The sequence below is a fragment of the Strix uralensis genome, chromosome 5 (genome assembly GCF_047716275.1).
Source record: "Strix uralensis isolate ZFMK-TIS-50842 chromosome 5, bStrUra1, whole genome shotgun sequence".
Classification (NCBI taxonomy): domain Eukaryota; kingdom Metazoa; phylum Chordata; class Aves; order Strigiformes; family Strigidae; genus Strix; species Strix uralensis.
In genome coordinates this window covers 53,455,598-53,471,161 of record NC_133976.1, presented here as the reverse complement: position 1 = coordinate 53,471,161, position 15,564 = coordinate 53,455,598, and the positions used below count along the sequence as shown (strand labels likewise).

Sequence of the window (15,564 nt, the reverse complement as noted above, 5' to 3'; positions counted from 1 at the left end):
CTCACATGCTGGAAGGCAGCATATCCAAACAGTTTTGCACAAAAGACACTTAAGCTCCAGCTCTAAGTGAACAAAGTAGTACTGGATACGGTGAACCTCTTATATACTATTAGGCATTTTCTGAATTTTTCTCAATGTGATTATCAACTGTGGGTTCTTGAACAGACAAAACACAGAATGCAGCAGGCTCATTTTTCTGTAAAAGACTGGTAAAAACAAATTCATTGTCTTAACAAAACATTACACGAGTGTCTCCCCTTGCATGTCTAGGAGCCTAGATTTCTTCCCATCAAGTAAGGTCCAAAAAAAGATTGGTATGGCTTCTTGCACTGCAGCAGTGCATGGTTCAACCAAAACTCTGCTTTACAGTTAAACTAATTCAGAAAAAAATATATCAAAGCACAGGAGTAACCAAGTATAGGGAAAAGTTGACAAGTTCATTAAAGTCTACAGTAAGAGGCAAGGCATTTTTATTTTACTGTAAAGCTGTAGTAAGCTTTTAGTGGTTGGGTATCTTTGAGAATCTTCATCAACATCAGCTTTTCTTTTGTTAAGGTGGCAGCTACTGTTTAATTCCACAGTACAACCAGAAGGACTGAGTTCTTTGGTGTGATTCAAAGCCAACAGAAGCAAAAGTTAGTCAAATAAGCATAAGTTAGTTATGTTGGGATGACCACCCCAAAGCAGAAACAGCTCTATTACATGTAAGGTTCCTTTATGAAGAACACCAATATTATGACCAGGATGCCCTAGCAGATTGCAGTCTCATCTCAGCCATTCCATTCAGCTGTTTTACAGTAACAGCTTATTATAGGCAAATAAAACAGTGGACTCAAAATGCATAGAACTGCAGGTTAAGTTTCTGCTGTTCTGCAATGACAGGTTCTTGGCACTTCTCTGGAAACAGCGAAAGCCTATTTTTGTTACAATTGTTTCATAATTCTCTAGTTCCTAAAGTGTAGAATAGGTTAAATTATTTTTTAGGGGGTGGGGGAAAGTATTTGAGGTATTTGCTGCTATGAAATGAAGCTTACATATGCAGTAGTAAACAGACACTAAGCACTCTGTTTCTCATTTATTTCAGGCAATGACAGTGGTAGAATTTAAACCCTCATGTGGGATGAGGGTACAGCCAATAATGACATCATATAGTTTGTTTTCTACATAGTCAAATATATAAAAGTTTCATGAAACTCATCACTGGGACAGCCAGCATAGTCAGTCCATGAGTTGTCTATTCAGTTAGACCAAGCTTCTTCTTCAGAGATTCTGGCATTTCAGGTGGAGGTGGACGAGGAAGTCTGAAATAAACCTTCACAGAATCGTAGATGAACCACTGTAGTGCAGTCAGGGTACCAATCATAATGATACGTGCAAACAGACCTTTCCATACACCTGTAGAGCAAAACAAAAGATGAGTAGCATACAAAGCCAGGAAAAAGAAATCTTCCCCAAAAGACAAAACACCACAAGCACTTGATCCAAAATACATAAAAGTAAGGATGTACCTCTGAATCCAAGCCTCATAAGAACCTGTGAAGCAGAACTGCCCTTTTCTTTGTTCAACACAGACACCACGGAGTCAGCAGGATGGGAAACAATTGCGCAGAACACACCAGCTGAAAGAGTAATTTGACATTAGTTCTGTAGTGTACAGCTGAAGCAAGCTGTACCATTACTGTGTACATTAAGTACAACCAGCTGAAACCAAACCTTCTAATAACTTCTGTGCAATTTACATCAAGCCTCCCTGTATCCTAAAAGGACAGCAGCTACATCCTACAATGTGACATGAATATTAGAAAACACCTCAGTTCTGCTCTTGCATCACCTCTTCTGCTGAAACAAAACTCCTTCTGAATATTGAAAATTCCCCTTTCATCCAGATTTCTCTCCCCTTCCTTCAACCTTCCCCAGCCTAGCAAAGATGCAAGTTTTTTCACTTAAATCAACTGCAGTTTCTAAACTTGGACATTGACATTGGTAATACATAGAACTTAAAATTAAGAGCACTGTCCTACTACAGACCCATTTTCCACTTACAGATTGAATATAGGTTTTTTTCCCTTCACATTTTAAAGTGAGAAGTAAGTTCTGCCATTCTAGTTACATCTATTTGATATTCTGAGGAAGGATAGACTTCTAGAGTTGCGGTAGTCCATTAATGAAGTGTAGGACTTAAAAGATTCCTTACCAATATAGCCTGCAATAAATGTGACTACCAGCTGTTCTCCTTTTGTACATTCACTTCGTGGCTTGGGAACGACATACTTGTAGAGAGCTTCAACAGTACGCTCAAAGCAGGCAAATTTCATCATTGTGTATGGAATCTGTCTCATCCATAGCGGAGCAACACCTTTATAGAAACTTAACCAGAGAAGAGACACTCAATTTCATTTTCTCCAGTATTTAAAGTACATGTCTAACTTGAGAAAAGATTAGTTAGCTTATTGTTGCTATCGACAATACAACTTCTAAATACTGACACTGTAAGGCTTAAGTGTCTTAATACCTACGAACCAGAAATTTAAGTTTTATTAGTTCCCAAGAACTAACTTGAAACAGCAACACAAATTAGAATTTACCTGATCACTACACCGCACACCTGTTTTTGTAGTCACTTTTCAGAATATGATGCATTGCAGCAATGCCACACTGATACTACAAGTGCAGTAAGGCTCATGTCTGCATACCAGCCAAGTCCCGATAGTAATACATGACTCGTATGTTTACAGCCACTTCCATCAGAACAGAAAGCTAACATGCAGTTATATTACTCTTACATGCCAATGACTCAAGCATCTTTGACTGTACAACCAAAAAGTTGCTGAATATCTCTGACTGGAACTGCTAGAAACTGAAGTTATCCAGCAGAACTCAGCACAAAGATACTCACAAAGATGGATCTAAGGAGCATGTGGAATTAACAGCTAGTTCAGCACAGATTCCCTGCAGTATGTTGTTATGTGGAAATACAAAGTCCAAAAAGTATTATAAGCTAAGACCACAAATAGTTTTGGCAACAGTTCTTCATTAGGAAAAAATACTCAACATCAAGAACCTGGATAAAAATAAAAATCGAGATATACTTACGCCCAGATGCCTTCTTCTCCAAACATTTTAGGTACAGCCTGCCGCAGAGTGTTTGCATATCCAGGCTGTGTCTGAATACGAACTTTAGCAGCTTCCATCGGAGCCAGAGCAATGTCAGCAAAAAACTCTGCACTGGCAGATGCAGCTAAATATAGTGAAGTACGCCACAGATATGCATTTTCCTGAAGTGAATTTAAACACACATTTTTATTAATGAATCACGCTTTTGTGATTACTCTGTGTTACTACTATTATGTTGCAGATGTATAGCCTCATGTAAACCACCTAAAGCTTACCTCTCCCAGCATGTTGCCATACAGGATTTTGAAAACTTCATAGAAACCAAATTTACAAAGCCCCTGCATGGAATATCCAATAAAGGTAGGAGCCCATCCCTTAGCCAAGCCACGAACACCATCTTCTTTGACTGTCACTGAAAATCCATTGAAGATGCTCTTGTATTTTTGTGGATCAACCTAAAGAGAATAGGCAGTTAATTTCTAGATATAGCTTATTATTTCCCTTCTCACACCCCCACCTGAAATATAAATTCTTAAATTCCTCACACAGCTGGCTTCCTAAGGTTCCCTGGAGGGATAACTCGTACTCACCACAAAGTTACACTAATGTAACTGTAACGGTAATTTGCTAGTCTCAAATCCTAACTTATTTTAACAGCCAGTATGTTCCTCAATACTCAGGAACCATGAAACAATACGAATTTCTGTATCGGAGAGATTTACTGAAATCACTATTCTAACACCGTCTGTAGTATACTGGCATATCTATGTTTAGATCAGATTCTTTAAAAATTTGTCAGCTTCTGTCAGCAATCTCAACCACTCTACATGTCATACCTATGTACACTCAAGTGTTGCCACAAACCAAACCTTATGATTCACTTGATTCTTCATCAGAAAAGGTCATTTGTCCACTGTTAGTTTGATCCCTCCACACAGTCAGACTAAGACAGATGGAGCAAAGCAGATCAAATAGTATTCAAGAAGTTCTACACTTGTACTTTGACTTCACAGTAAAGTGAAGTAAAATATTTTCTGCACACAAAACTTTCAGTGAAATTTCATTAATAACTTATCAGAAATAAAAAAACCCAACCTGAATAATTGTTTCATGTGAAAAGAAACCATTTAACAGAAATTCTTAAACAGATCATTCTGACAAATTTTAAGTCACATCACACTGTTACTTCTCATATTTGACATCATCCAACATTTCCTCAGAGAGATAAGAAGATATCAAATTAGAAGTCAACCAAAGCTTTCAGAAAGAGCTATGAGACATGCATGCCAACCTGCAGTGACTGATATTTTGTCTTACAGTGTGCCAACAACCTACTTGAGAACTAGTTCACCTAAATATGTCAATTTTAAAATATTCAGTATTTCAGAAAATTGCATATTTATTCGGGCACTGTAAAATGAAACTGTTCATGTAGGAACCATGCTTATTTATCATCTACAGAAAAGGTGACTTCTTAAAAAGACATGAGGGCAGGCAACGGGTTTCTTCCTGGAGAATCTAGGATTAGTAACATGCTCTGTACTGGATCTGTAAAGAGATAAATGCTGACAGGTTTTACAAGGTCACAGCTGGAATCCACATGGAACCCTCGTGTTGCACCTTCCTCTTAGTGCTGGAGAAGGAAGGGGAAGTACTACCACCCTTACCACATAAGCAGCCCAGGACAGGTAGCCCAAGCTGAGCACACCTACCAAGCAGCTGAAGCCTGGCAAGTATGAGGCCTTGCTCCCAGTTGTGTATGCAGCACTGTATAGCTCTCAGGCCTTCTGCCCATTATCCCAATTTTCAGTCAGATTAAGAACTGTTTGAGATGCTACACCCTCTTTACCCGTGATCAATCTCCTTCTCAGGAAGCTCAAACCTTAGGCACAGGTAGTCAAGCTACAGATCTCAGATTACGAAGTCCGTAACAATAGAAGAGTGCACTTAAGCTACATTTCAGAAATAAAACACATACTCAGTTACAGTTATTCTCTACTAGTAGAAACAGGGAATTCCTACAGTTAGCCTGGTCTCAAAGCAAATTTTGTAGAAAGCAGCACGTTGCCCTCATTTGATGCACCCTGTGTTTGTCCGATGTGTTACAGAATTACTAGTTTGAGACCAGAATTTCAGATGCTCTCAAGTAGGTGAAAAAGCCTCTCTTGTAAAGAATGCTAAATAAAGGCCTTCCAGAACACAATTTTACAGGATATCACATGCAGTACTCCTAGCGCAAGTAGTAGGCCTCACTAATTTATAGTTTCCTCCTAATTTCAGGAGTTCTATAATTACAAAATCGCCACTTTTATATTCAGTGTCAACAGGGAAGTCATTAACTACTCTATTTCCAGAAATTCAGAAGTGTGCTTTAATTTGCTTCACTTTTGAGGCACAGATTTGCCTGAATAAATCCACTAGTATGTTTTATCCATGGCTGTTCACTAGGTGATTTTAATGTGGAAGTTGGTATTGCAAATTAAGTGCAATGTGATGACACTCCTTTCAGTTCGATTAAGAACCACTTCAAGGAAACTAGCACTGATGGCCTTACCAATACTATATCAAGTTTTACCTATTCTATTCAAAGTGGCATCATTAGAAAGTATCCAATCCATAAGCCATGCATCGATATCCACAACGTTAATGGATCAAATTACACATGCATGTCACTCCAGGCTGAAAACCACAGATCTTCCAAAGATACTATTTCCTTTCTCCAAAAGCACATGAATAGCACTAGACAGCCTACCAGCCAGCAAAGAGTAACATTGTGGTGGGTGCCTTTCAGCAAAAACAGTCAGTTAAACATGCCTTAAATGTAGTCAAAAATAATTCTAGAATATCCTAAATGTCCCTGCTTCTCTTGAAAGTGGTACTTTGTTAGTCTCACAGCAGTAGACTTGATAAAAGACCATTCAAGTTTACTCACTTCCTGTCATCCAGAAAAGACCGGGTCCCTACTGTTAATTCTTAATATGCTGGCTACATAGAGAAAAAGTTTAATAAATGTTTAAGTTAATACAAACCTGCATACGACATTTCACTAAATCCAGAGGTACAACAGCAGTGTGTGTCAGGCCACAACTTAGGACCCCACCAACGCCACAGAGAGCATAAAACTTGAGCGAGCCATATTCACAACTGTATTCTGCAGCAAAAAATAAAGACACACCATGCTTTTACATAAACTCCATGCACTGTTGGACAGTGATGTCCAGGGGATAGTTTATGCCTCCAAGTCATTAGTAGATTAAATATACCACACTAAACATGCTTTGTCAATGTCACCACATACCAACATGCAGAACAAACCTGTATTCTGCATTTAACCAGGTCTAGAGGAACCAGTGCTGTATGTGTTGTTCCACAGCTAATAATCCCACCAAGGCCACAAAGCATAAAGAATCTGCCTGAGCCATACGCACAGCTGTATTCTAGTTAATTGAAAAAAATTACAGATATATATGATCAATCATAAATGGTAACAAACACCAGAAAAGAAACAAAATTGACTGAGTGCTACCTTCTCAAGTGTATTAAACTGAAATAATGTCCCATGCTGTATTATTCAACTGTAGAGTTACACTCAAAAATAATTCCCTTGCTTTAAATTAACACCTTTTGGACTGACAAGATTCCATTCTAAGCCTTCCAAATCGAGTTTGTTCCTTTAAAAAAAGCAATGGAAGAAACAGTTCAGTTTTAGCTCACAGCACACTTGAACCACAGAAATTAATCCCAGAAGCTGCTAGTGGAAATTATGACTCAGAAGTTGCAAGGTCCAACATTTTCTTCTATCAAGGAATTAAGAATAGTGTTTCTCTAGTATTCTTGAGACAAAGCTTCTCTGGTTAAATATTCTGTGATAGCGCAACTTCTGCATTTAAGTACAGACCATAGAAATCTACAAGATCAGCACTGGATCTTTAGGAAGATACATTTTCAGGTATTTTTCAGATTCTTTATACATTTTTTTAAAAAATATTTCTTTCAAATACAGAATCTCAGATTTATGCAGTTTCCGTTTCATGAAACTGCAGAACGTTATTAAATTAATCATCACATTCAATGCCCATAAACAGGGTTCATTAAAGAATCTTTCAGATCACATTTAATCAAGGGATACTTAATTTGCAGTGTTCTATACAGTACTACATATAAAACCACCCAGTCTTAAGAACAAGTTATTAATTTTCACAAAATCCAATAGAACAAAGTTACTGGAGCTGAAAAACAATAATCAGTTTCCCTCTTCCATTTCTGAAGAAGCTAGGGAGGGTATGATTATATGCAACCAGAAAACACTCAAGTTTACAATTAACAGTACGAAATAAGCATAAGGTAGCAGCACAGTTCTACTATGCTTAGCATTTTAAATATATAAGTAAAAGCAAAACTAATATACTGAATAAGCATATAGAAAACAATATGCTATGTAGAAAATATTCCCCAGAGTAGCAAGGGATAATCTAGGTTCTTCTGCTATTAGATCTAGTGGTGTTACTTCAATATAATGGGATATTAAAGGGTTATACCAACTTAAGAACTGTCTTTAGAGAGTCGTTAATGAAAAAGACAGAAAAAACTTATCCTATTCAGAGCTTCTCTGCACTGTCTTTTTGCTTCTGAAATAAATTCCTTTATGAACATCAACAAAAATTTACAATTATGTTCAACAGCATCAACAGAGCACCAGTTAACACTAGCAGGCTTATCCAGCTCGTAACTTTGCTATTATAAGGGAACTTCTTCCCCAGAATGCTCCAGATTTTACATTACATTTTACATTCACACTTCTCACCTTACTCTTCAAAATTAATCACCAAGACAACAAAAATGTTTTTTCTTTATTCTAAAATAACAAATTCCAAATCACAGACACTGTATTAAGCCTAAACTTAAAAGTGAGAAATCAGTTAACAGTCAAGAATAATGCATAACCTATGAGAATTTTTTTTAATTGAGATGCTGCTCAAGACTGTAAATATGCTAGTCCAGGACTTACACGCGCCTCTAAAGTAGCTTGGTTATGCTAGCAGATTTGCAGACAGCAGTAATATTTTGTTTACAACTTGCCAGAATGACTGGTTAAACAAACACAAACAAGGCTTTCTATGAAGGTGTAATCGGAGAACAGACTCTTGGTCTCTATTCAGCTCTGCCTAGTTGCATCTGCAACTAGTTGTGCCTGCAGCACAACAGTACTGCAGTAGTTACCATGCTGCCCAGGTACCAGAAATATTTGTTCACACTCCCTTTTTCACAACAATTTACTGTTAGAAGTCATACTCCTCAACTGACAGAGACAGACATCTGTATAATCCACAGAAAAGTAGAGCTTTACTACAGTGCTATTCAGACTGACCTGTTGGCTAGGTGTTCAAAAAGAGTAATTAAGAAAAACAAGCCAGTATCAATTAGATTTGAGCTCTTTACAGGTACCTAAGTTTGTAGTGGTATGGCAGTATTAGGAAAAAAGCCATAGTAGATCCCACACTTTCTATTTCAGAAGTAGTCAAATTTCCTAAAAACTGTTATCTGAAAAAAAGCACCAGCTAAATATGTTGTACAAAGGGCAAGAAAGTTATTCTAACATACCTAGGACTGACTTAGCACAAACACTCTGAAGCTACTGAAATATAAATATACAGCACAAAAACATGCCTACTCAGTTAGGACAGCTACATCGTAACTATTTCATTTCTCTGCTTCTGATCTGACATGTTAGCAAGGACAAATTCAAAGAGCCGATCATAAAACACTTTGTCTCTGAGCTGTGTTACAGTTGTTGCCCTAAGCTGAACTCAGAAGGTCTTGTGGTTTGTACTGACTTTGTGTGACCTTGTGTAAGCTCCAGTTATCTTCTGCAACATGTTACTCTCCCAACACAAAGGCCAGAGAACCAACTGGCACGTGAAATAACGAACAGAGCAGATAAAACTACAAAGACTAAGAAATTATGGTCAACTTTGACCGAATTTGCCTACAAACAGGATGAAGAATTAGCATAACGCTTTTAAGAAATAAGTGCACCTACTGAATATCTTTAGCATACTGAAAAGCGATTTAAGGCTTTAGTTAGCTAGCAATAAGATTACGACACTGAAAGCCAGAAGTCCTTACTTGAAAACTTGGTAAGATCTCACACCAATGTCTGTCTCTCTTTCACATATTATGTGAATGTTCATGAAAGAGCACTAACATACTTCAGTAATCACAGTACTTCAGAATAGGTATCGGTTTTTGTAAAATAACGGCAAAGAGATAGTTTTAAGTTATTAACAGCTTAAAAGAATTATAATTTTAACATCTACCTCTGCTATTAGCAGTATCATCAAGGTCTGACCCTTGGAAGTCACAAAAGTGATCAGGAAACATACAGGAAGCACTTGCACTTAAATCTAAAATGCATCACTGTATCTTAAGACAGCAGAGCTATCTGGCATATGCCCCAAAACTATAAAGGAGAAAAAGAAAAAAAAAAGCAGGGAAAAAACCCACAAAATAGAACAATTGCAGGCACCTCTAATGTGTCCAGATGTTTAGGTGTCCAGCTGTGAATAAACAGGAGGGAAAAATAAGAGGAAAATAAATAAAAGGATGGGAGAAATGGTCTTTCAAATCCATTCAGATTCACGTGATGTTCTTCTCCGCGAAAGAAAGAAGTACGGGCCTACATCCCCAGCAGAGCCAGAAAAAGCACTCCCTTATTCCCAAGCCAGAATCCATCCGAAGCCTCTGTAATTACTCTGAACCAGAACCTTCCTGTGTCCTTTCCCGGTAACATCGGATCTTGCTGCCACTCAGCACCCACCGCTCAGGGAGCGGAAGAGGCTGCCAGCGCCTCCCCCACCCGTGCCCTTCCTCGTCCTCCAAGCGGGCGCGTGGGCCTAGCGCCGGCTCCTCCCCGTCCGGGCCGAGCCCCGCTGAGCGCTAACCCTCCCTCCGCCGCCCCGACGGGCACCGGCGCCTCCACCACCCGCAGGCCTCGCCGCCGCCGCGACCCGTCCCTCCCTCTCTTACCTTCAGCGGCGGATGCGGCCGCCAAGCTCCGCTGCGTAGTAGGCGCCTCCGCTGGCTCCGCACGCTTCCTCACCCCATCCTGGATCAGCTGGAAGTGCGGCGCGTAGAAGGGGTTGAGCCGGGTGAGCGGCACGATGGACGAGAACATGGCGACCTGAGACGGACGAGAAGAGTAAAACGGCTGGGACTAGGAGGCGTCCCACGGGCCCTCCCAGATGGCCCCGCACCCGCCAGGCAGCCCGTCGCCCTGGGGCGAGCAGCGGCTCCCACCGGGCGGGCAGGTCGCCCCCACACCGCCCCGACTCACCTCCTAAGATGGCGGCAGCGCGCAGACCGCTGCTCGGGCGGCAGCTCGGCGCAGAGGCTGACCGCGCGCCCGGCTCCGTCACTTTGTCCTTCGCCGACGCGAGGGGCGGAGCCGGGGCCCAAGAAGCTGCAGCGCGATTGGCGGAGGCGCTCTGCGAACCGGCGATGTCGCGCACGCGCAGGCGAGGCCAACCCTCCTCGCGCACCGCGCCCTGGGCGGTCGGTCCCTGCCGGTCCCCAGGCCGCGCCCCGGGCGGCGAGGCGGGGGCTCGGCTAGCGGAGCCCCGGGGGGCTCGGAGGGGGGGTGAGTGCGCGGTCTGAGTCCCACGGCTGCCCGTCGGCTCCCGGTGCGGTCGGCGGCTGCCCTTGCAGAGGTCAGGCTGGCACCGCAGCCGCGACAGACCTGAGCAACGCGGACGGAAGGCCCAGCGGCAGGGAGACGGGTTTTTTTGGGTAGACAGGGTCTATCAGTGCGCTCTCCCCGTCTTAAGCCCAGTGCCAGAACTGGGCCTGCCTTCTCACTGCCCCTCTCTGGGCGCTTGCCGGTTAGTCCACGTGCTTCCCGCAGCCTTCGGGAGCTGTTACAGCCCAGGGCAATGTCAAACCAGAGACGCTCTCCAGCGCCTGCTCCGCAGCCACCACACGCACATCACCCCTGTGGCAGCACCCTGCTGCTGGCACCGGCAGACCTGCCTTGAATCACACCCTGGTTTTAAAATTAAAGAAGCCCTCAGCATTGCCCCAGATTCCAGTTTTGTTTACTTGCATCTAGTAATACTTTAATCACAGCCTGGTAAAGCTGCGAGACACAGCTCTCTTAACAAAAGGTTAAGCCCTTTCATCAGGCTCCTGCCACAGCACAGCGTAAGCCCAAGCGTGGTCAGGAGGAAGGCCACCAAATGTACTACCTGCAGCCTCTACAGCTGCATTTCACCTCTGGAGGTCAAGCTTGCAAGGCATCTTGACACCGCCCATGCTACAACAGCTGCAGCTGCTTACAGAAGAATTGCTAGCTACTGGTTTGTTAAAAGTAGAATGTTATTTAGCACAGCACCATGCTTGGCCTTAACTACCTTAAACTATGCCTTTTCTAACACTCTATGATTTCACTCATTTTAGTTGATTTACATAGTACAAAAGTGGCAGAGCACAGTTCAGCTCTCCAGTTACTGAAGAGGTAAGAACTCCCAAGTTTTCACCTCTTGATCATATTCTTTCCATTATAGTGCTCTGTAACAACATAAGCACAGAAGACGGCAAAGCAGGAGGCACGCACTGGATATCCCAGCTATTACTTCTGGGCATGGAGCCATAATGCAACTGATAACACCTATGCCACCACACTGAAGAAACACCCCTTCGGTCAGCTGAGCGGCTCCTATCGAACTTCCTGGAGGATGACCTGCTACACTAACCTTAGGACTTGGCTCTGCTTGCTGTATTTCACAACCAAGTTGATCCAGGCAGACTGTCATACACAGGCAAAAATGACACATGCCAAATAGCCAACCTAGACTTCTGTGACAGTGCTAAGTCCCTCTTGAGTAAACTAGAGTCCAGCTGCTTCCAGAGCGGGAAAAGGTCAGCTGAAACTTGCATTCTTTACTTTCATTTAACAACCAGCTGAGAGACTGAAGTGCTGTTTACTTCACTGTCACTGATGGAAGACAGGACAGAATTGTTCATTTTGCCATTACTTGTTCTGCTCTACTCATGTGCATCTAAACAATTGTTGGTAGCAATGTTTTATCTAAAAGCCAAACACCAATACTTTTTTAATTAGCTAATAACCTCTAAACATGACTGAGACTTGGGTTCTTCTCTTGAAATTACGTACCATGTATCAATACATATATTGAAATTACAATCATTGCAATTCTTGCAGACTTTTCTGATTTTTAACATGCAGAAAACCTCTGCTCCTTCCAAATATGAAGGATGAACGTGATTATATAAATCTAATGGCAATTTGTGTGCACAAGTAGTACTGACAGTCTGTGGATCAGTTTCCTTGGTTTTAGCTGAGAGTTAACTTCTAACAGCTGTACTATTAAACAGCAAAGTCTAACATATCTCCATGAAATGTATGTCTCTGCTGAATGCATATCATTTTACATAAAAAATCTCTTCAGTTCTTCCCAGATGTGAAATAATAAAATAGCAACAGCTGTAATTCAAACCATCTAGCTTAATCTGATTTCTGACACACACTGAAGGTAGTAATAGATGAAGACTTGAAAGGTGTTACCTTTTGGTGTCCACCTGTCAGATTCACAGTGAAAAGAGCTACTGTAAATTAAATCCATCTTCCTAATCAGTAGCTTTTCAAATGTTGGGAGTTTAAGAAAATGTCTGTTTGGCAACTCCAAAGTTTTCCTAATTACATCTCTCCCTTCTGTTATTAACACCCACCACACGCATCCTCTCTCTGTTCCCCAAGCAGCATACAACCAAGAAATTGTCTTACAATAACTTTTCACAGCTCTTAACATTTTGATGAAGCCTGTAAGTAAAATCAAAGCTCTTATAACCTTGTTCTCCAGATGACATTGTTTTCAAAAATATACAAGATAGTGAAACAACGTTCCACATCTTTGATAATCAGGTTAGCACAAGTAGCATCTGCTCCTGTTGTAGGCATGTGGTTTACATACTCATTGTATCAATGCCAAAATTACCAGACCGTGATTCTAGAGAATCAGTAACAGGTCAATTCAAGCTGTAAATAGGTTTCACAGCCCAAAGGGAAGCCTTAACACTGCAGGATCTCCTTCAACAGGATCCAAACTAGCTAGGTTGAACAACAGCAGTCACATCCTCTGAATGCAGGAAGCACTGAAAACTCTCCTATTCTTATTAGTCATTGCTGTAAGTGTCCTCATCTGATAATCTTTTCTAATCTAAATTCTCCCCAGACATTACATGTTTTTCTTCCCTAAAACATCTTATTTTTCCTAAACAGCAAATAAAGGCAATGCAGATACAATTTTTAAACCACAAACTACCAATGCTGACCACAAATTTCAAAGTGAGGTGGGACAGAAAATCTGAGGAATTATTCTTTTTGGTATCAATATATATGTAGTACTTATATACGCCACCTTAGGACTATTTTACAAGTTGAATTAACTTGTATACCCTGTGCTGTATGAACACATGCATGTATGTATACATCTGTTGTAGCCTGCTGTTGCACTCCCCAAGGAAAAAGAAAAGCAAAAGTTTCAGGCAAAGATAGGTAGATTTACCAAACATACAGTAAAAGCTGTATTGACAACAAAGGGTATGCTGAAATGCCTAAGTTTGTAAACAGAATTTAAAATTATACATCACAACCCAGCCCTGTATCTATTTTGATCAATCGGATGAAGTTTGGGGTTTTTTTAAAAGCTTTTCAGTCATATCAAAGCAAGCCAAATATACCACACACAAGACATGCCACACAATATTACAAGTTTCGTTTGTAATTATTACACATTTTTTCTGCTTAACAGTCTCCTTTTGGAGCTCTATTATTTAAAGGTATTCTTTTTGTACTCAGCTTTTCCGATTTAACTCTGCACAAACTAGTTAACACTTTTTTTTTTTAATCATTTGCCTACAGAACTAGTCAAGAAGGTGATTAGCAGGAAGCGAGAGTTTTAATACCATGATTTTTTAAGTTGTGCCATGATAAACACAAACCAAAACACACGTAGATCAAACCTGGGAGGGACCTGAAAGCATTCTGTAGGGCAGTACTGAGGATACTGCTAGCAGTTAAACTCAGGGAAGAAAAAGTTCCTTCACACCATTTTCTACTTAAATAAAAATTAAGGTTTCAAAACACACACAATTTAAATTTAAGATCCTCCTTGAAAGTTTCTTGGCTCAGACACTAGGTAAAGCTCTCACAGCCTTTACCATGGATCACGCATCAAAAAATTGTCTCAACGCTGCAAGCGATATCCTCCAGTGATTCACAGCCTGATACCGACTCCTGAGACTGGGTGCATGTTAAAAGATTAGCACACAATTTAAAGGAAAAAGCACAAGCTCTGTGTTAGAAAGCTCTACTTCAGACAGGCAAATCAAATCTGCCATGTTTTCAGCACAGCATTCTAAGCAGTATAACCAATCATGAGAACCCACCAAAACCAAAAAACATTGCCATGCCTATTAACTTACACAGACCTTTTTCCAGACTTCTTGTAGCTCTTGCCCTAAAAGGGACTTAAGCAATATTTACGTCAGAACTCAGCTAATTTTTGCAATTGGAATTTGGATACTAATACCAGTCCATAAAATTGCTCTGGTTTGTGAGCTTAACCTGGCTCTGTCTAGAAGTCAAGATAAACTAAGGGAACAAAATTATTTAAAATTTTTGTTTTGGCACTTTGTATCAAAGACCACAGTATACTTCAGTGTAACTTACACAGCAGTATTTAGAAGGCTTTAAGCACATGCAACTATTCAGCTAGTAGCACTATTACTACATGTGTTACTCTTAGAATAACATGAATAGCTTTAGGAATGCTGGTACATCCATATTCAGGGCTGAGGGAGAAAGGAAGAGAGTGAATAATGAAGAGATTACTCTAAGGGTGCTCTCACACCATTAAATGCCTCAAGAAGCTCACTCATTTCTTGAAGATGCATTGTCTTCCAACTACAGCTGAATTACATGTAGGTTGCTCTGAGGACTTATGTAGAAAAGTCTTTACTTTCTGTGAAGTAACACTGAAGTCAAGAGGATTCTCCAAAACAGTGCATGAATGAAAGAATGACATTTAATTGCACTGCAGTTCAGTTTGGGGTTTGGTTCGTCGGGTTTTTTTATGATGCTAATAGTATCCCTGAAGGACATCAACTGAAAGTATTTCATGTAACTACAAGAGAAAGATATATTTCATGACAAAACATATAGTAAAGTGGGGTGAAAAATAATTTAAAGTGAAGAGGAAGTTCCTTAAGCATTGAAGTTCCTTAACCAGCTTCTCGCCCCATCTAATTAAAGACCAAACATAGGCTAAAGGATTGTGGTGCAAAACTATTATTATAGCGGGAGTATGATGAATATTCCTCCCACCAAGTGTTGAGGTGTTGGCATGAACTGCTCTGGATTTACTATCTTTTTTT

General features: G+C 40.6%; 1 protein-coding gene, 1 long non-coding RNA gene and 1 other non-coding gene across 4 annotated transcripts; 1 reads left to right on the top strand and 2 right to left on the bottom strand.

Annotated features, from left to right (window-relative positions):
* Positions 1-1,060: 1,060 nt before the first annotated feature.
* On the bottom strand, positions 1,061-10,577 carry SLC25A3 (solute carrier family 25 member 3). 2 transcript variants are annotated; one of them, XM_074870827.1, is made up of 8 exons: positions 10,448-10,577; positions 10,141-10,294; positions 6,430-6,551; positions 3,390-3,569; positions 3,094-3,275; positions 2,195-2,367; positions 1,509-1,619; positions 1,061-1,395 (listed from the first exon to the last, which is right to left on the bottom strand). In XM_074870827.1, the coding sequence occupies exons 2-8, from the start codon at positions 10,286-10,288 to the stop codon at positions 1,235-1,237; spliced, it is 1,077 nt and encodes a 358-aa protein (XP_074726928.1). In that variant the 5' UTR covers positions 10,289-10,294; positions 10,448-10,577; the 3' UTR covers positions 1,061-1,234. The 2 variants fall into 2 exon arrangements, with proteins under 2 accessions (XP_074726928.1, XP_074726927.1); XM_074870826.1 differs by lacking the exon at positions 6,430-6,551 and adding an exon at positions 6,144-6,265.
* LOC141944900 (small nucleolar RNA SNORA53) lies at positions 2,681-2,920 on the bottom strand. Its single transcript, XR_012629360.1, has one exon. It is a non-coding gene; the product is annotated as a small nucleolar RNA SNORA53 (small nucleolar RNA).
* A 110-nt stretch (positions 10,578-10,687) lies between the features above and the next one.
* Positions 10,688-12,625, top strand: LOC141944354 (uncharacterized). The gene is made up of 2 exons (XR_012629239.1): positions 10,688-10,750; positions 11,673-12,625. It is a non-coding gene; the product is annotated as an uncharacterized LOC141944354 (long non-coding RNA).
* The last annotated feature ends 2,939 nt before the right edge of the window (positions 12,626-15,564 follow it).

What these genes read in the sequence shown, in the direction of transcription:
- SLC25A3 (XM_074870827.1), bottom strand. Translation starts at nt 10,288, where the DNA reads ATGTTCTCGTCCATCGTGCCGCTCACCCGGCTCAACCCCTTCTACGCG. An exon ending in GGAGAAGAAGGCATCTGGGC is followed by an intron (nt 2,368 to 3,093) that starts GTAAGTATATCT and finishes TCTCTGGTTAAG; the next exon opens with TTTCTATAAAGGTGTTGCTC. An exon ending in ATTTATTGCAGGCTATATTG is followed by an intron (nt 1,620 to 2,194) that starts GTAAGGAATCTT and finishes TTACTCTTTCAG; the next exon opens with CTGGTGTGTTCTGCGCAATT.